General features: G+C 41.3%; 1 protein-coding gene across 1 annotated transcript; it reads left to right on the top strand.

Moving 5' to 3' along the window:
• The first annotated feature begins 508 nt into the window (after nucleotides 1–508).
• On the top strand, nucleotides 509–1399 carry LOC112504846. The gene has a single exon (XM_025108806.1). The coding sequence runs from the start codon at nucleotides 509–511 to the stop codon at nucleotides 1397–1399; it is 891 nt and encodes a 296-aa protein (XP_024964574.1).
• Nucleotides 1400–4429: the final 3030 nt, after the last annotated feature.

Raw genomic sequence — 4429 nt, 5'->3', positions numbered from 1 at the left:
GGTATTATATATATATATATATATATATGGTATTACACGATAGTTTACAACCATTTTTTATATCTATTATATATATATATATATATATATATATTTTGGAATGTTTTCATTATCGATCTCTTCCTTATTCGCTGCCCTTGATTATAGCATTTGTTGTTGTGTTTTCCTTATTGGTTGTCTTGATTATAGGTCTTTTTTAGCTTTCTTTGTCTATATATATTCCTCTGTATTCTTGTTCTATGCAATGAAAATTATACAGAAAATCACCTGTAAAATTGTTTATGGTATCAGAGCGGGTTACGAGCCGTTCTAGCAAAACCCTAAACTAACCCCCTTCGTCCACCATGGCTGGTGAAGACAGCAGCAGCGGCGGAGGCCATTCAAACAAAACCAACAACGAAGCATTAGACCATGGTTCTCCTTACTACCTTCATCCTTCAGACTACCCAAGACAGATGCAGGTGAACGAGACGTTGAACGACAACAACTATCTTGACTGGTTCAAGAAATGGAGAACTTTCTATTCGCAAAAAACAAAATCGGGTTTGTTGACGGAACCCTCCAAAAGCCGGAGAAAACACACGCCAATCACATGGCGTGGCTTCGATGTGATGCCATGCTAAAGGGGTGGCTAAATACAGCCATGGAAAAGGAAATCAGATCGAGTGTTAAGTACGCTAACACCGCCGAAGACATCTGGAACGACCTTCGTGAACGCTTTGGTAAAGAAAGCGCACCTAGGGCGTATGAACTAAAACAACTTCTCACTACCACCAAGCAAGACGGGGTTTMTGTTTCTRCATACTACACCAAACTAAGGTCKCTTTGGGACGAGATAAGCTCAGCTTTCTCGGTACCAAGATGCTCCTGCACTGGATGCACATGCGGGATCARTAARAAACTCACAGAACTAAGAGACAAGGAGAGACTGTACGAGTTCTTGCTTGGACTCGACCATGAATTCTCCACAATCAGAACTCAAATATTAGCAATGAAACCCGTTCCTACCTTAGGTGAAGTATATCATCTGGTAGTCGAGGATGAGCAACAGAGGGCGGTTTCAACTGCGAAGAGAACAACCGGTGAGACAGCCGCTTTTCAAGCCTACACAAAACGTGACGGGTCCAGTTGGTCACAAACCAAAATGGCCCCAAGAAACAACAAGAGGGGAGGAAACAAGAAGATTGAACATTGTGACTTTTGTGGGAAGGACGGGCACAACCACGATGGCTGCTTCAAACGCATAGGGTACCCAGAATGGTGGCCCGACAAAGGAAAACCAGAAAAGGGTAAGACAAAGGCTGCTTTTGTTGAAGCGGAAAGAGACTCGGCATACAACAAACACGATACAGGCGAACATAGCCCAATAGCCGGCCTAAGCAACGAACAATACAGATAATTCGCTAATCTGTTCGCTGCGAAAGCTTCTCAAAATGTAAACGTCATTCAATCGATGGCCAACATGGCAGGTAGATCCGGTGAAGGTAACGAATGGGTTGTGGACTCGGGTTGCACCGAGCACATAACTCACATCCTTGATCATTTCTGCAGTAATCTTGAAACTTCACGGGAATTACACGTAACTATACCCAACGGCGACTCCATTCCCGTCAAGGGAAAAGGAATTTGCACCTTACCGAATGAAAACAAAATTCGTGATGTTTTATATGTTCCGGACTTCACGTGTAGCTTGTTGTCAGTTAGCAAGCTAACAAAGGGCCGTAAGTGTGCCGTAACATTCTTCCCCGATTTTTTTTGTCATGCAGGACTTGAGTTCGAGGAGATTGATTGGAACGGGTAGTTGCCAACAAGGTTTATATCGGATGAAGGGCAAGGGAAATAAAAGGAGAGCATTAGCAACCACGGGTGAAGTATGGCATAAACGCTTGGGACATGCATCGCATAGCAAACTGTCGCATTTTGATTTCTTTTCTTTAAAACCAAACAGCATGGTTTGTGATTCTTGTGCAAGGGAAAAATTTACTAGACTGCCATTTCCTACTAGTTCGATCAAATCAAATGAATGTTTTGAACTTTTGCATTGTGATATATGGGGAAAGTATCGAACTCCCTCACTTACCTGTGCTAACTATTTCCTTACGATTGTTGATGATTATAGTCGGTCGGTATGAGTCTTTCTTTTACAGCACAAATCCGAAGCAAGTGATTGCTTGATCGGGTTTTGCAAAATGGTCAAGACTCAATTCAGTAAGATTATTAAAAGAGTTCGATGTGATAATGGAGGGGAGTTCACGTCAAACCACATGATGAACTTCTACATAGATCAAGGAATTCTCCTCGAAACTACTTGCCCTCATACCCCCAACAAAACGGCGTCGTCGAACGAAAGCATCGACACCTTCTCGAGACTGCAAGAGCTTTACGTTTTGAAGCAAGATTACCTTCAGTCTTCTAGGGAGAATGCATTTAACAGCGACACACATCATAAATCGCCTCCCTTCCAAGACTATTCACAACAAGACCCTGTACGAAATGATTTACAATAAAAAACCAAGTTATGACCACATGAAGATTTTCGGTTGCCTTGCTTATTATCGTAGCACCGAAACTAAAGGAGACAAATTCGAAGAAAGGGGGAGGCCGGGAGTTTTCTTAGGCTACACACGTGGCACGAAAGGGTACAAAATCTTTGATATAAAGAATAGAAAAAAGGTAGTATCAAGAGATGTAAAGTTTGCTGAAGAGACGTTTCCATATGATAGAGAGAATGCCAAAATTGAGGAAGACGAAGTTTTTAAAACACCCACATGGGGTCATGAAATCCCAAACAGCAATGAAACCGTCGCTAATGAAGGGAGCAACCAAGATGAATCGGTGGGTCATGAGGAATTTAATGTGTCCCAAGGTGTGTATGAGAATAATGAGGATATGCAAAATGAGACACATGTGGATGACGTCAACAGTGAGGGTGTGAACTTGAATGAAGTGCATGTAGAGCTCAATGAAATACACACACATGAAGAAGAGTCGACGGCTATCAACATTGAAAATAAAAACCCACTAGAGAAAGATCGCGGCCGGCCTACCTTGACGACTACATCATCAACCTGTCGTCTTCCGTAAACCAGGCAACACCCGTCACCAACCAAGACTCCTCTACGGTACATTGAAGCGGTCTGGACTAAGAGCTCTCATGCAGAAGATCAAGAACCAGAGCTCTTGCTCAAAGAGTGAAGGTTCCATTCATACAGAGCCCATGCTCTATCTTCGTGGATGATCAAGTCTTATGCGCCAAAAAGCATAAGAACTTGATGCAAGCTACAACTCCAAGACACAGAGCCTCTGTATAATACATGCAGAGCCTCTACATATGCAGAACCTCTGCATAGTACATGCATAGCTTCTGTATAGTACATGCAGAGCTTCTGATCACCTTATCCATGGAACGGGCGTGCAAGCCCAGACATTCTTGCAAGCGTCTAACAGATTTGAGGTGGCTTGACCTAGTCGCTCCGCTTTTCAAGGGAAGTCAAAGATAAGGATGCAGACTCGGCAACTCAGAGTTTCAAGCCTGATTTATAGCAAAGTTGTTAGACCTAGGCGTATATAAGGAGGCTTCCTCCTCAGGTTCAAATTACCTGAGAGTGCCGACTTATACTATACCTGTTTTTTTTGTGAGATTACTTTCATCTAATAAAAGCATTCGACATATTCAAGTCCTTTCATTGTTCTTATATTTATTTTGAATATTTTGATTAATCGTCTTTGATACACTGTTTGATTTTCATTCATATTATTTATAAACTGTGTTTTCTACAAATAAAAGTATATGGGTTCCAACAATTGTTATCAGAGCCTGCTAATCAAACTCATTGATTAGTCGATTGATATCTGTTGGGATCGTATAACTCAGTTCTTGGTACTGAATACTTACTTGATTGATTGGATTGACAGTGAGTAAGCAGCGGAAAGTATTATAATCAAACAAGCAGCAATTGGTATGAACACGATGAAGAACACTTGAATAACATGAAGAGAAAAGCTTCAAATGATTTTCAATTGATTGAAAATATTGACAATTACAATTCTGGAAGCACACAAAATACAAAGGCCTACGCTGCTATTTATACAGGCAAGTAACCGTTTCCTGACACGACCTAAAGCAATTGAATCTAAGCCGTTCATCTAAAAACAGATTACAGACAAGATCACATGAAAGTCAGGAGCAGCTAATAAACCTAAGCAAAGCGAGTTAAAGATAATCTACACAGAAGACATTTCTGCAGATCCTCTGTGAGAGGGATCCTATTATTCCTCTGTAGAGTTTACACTCTACAGGTGGACCATTAAGGTCCTTATTAAGCTTCTGTCCTGGTGCCATAGGGGTCCTCATGGGAGAGGCTTCTAGCATCTTGTACTTCTTCAAAAGGTCATGCACATATTTAGATTGATTTATAAATATGCCTTC

This window comes from Cynara cardunculus, unplaced genomic scaffold, assembly GCF_001531365.2.
Source record: "Cynara cardunculus var. scolymus isolate 2C unplaced genomic scaffold, CcrdV1 Un_Scaffold_7112, whole genome shotgun sequence".
In the NCBI taxonomy this organism is placed as follows: Eukaryota; Viridiplantae; Streptophyta; class Magnoliopsida; order Asterales; family Asteraceae; genus Cynara; species Cynara cardunculus.
This window is presented reverse-complemented; position numbering and strand designations above follow the sequence as displayed.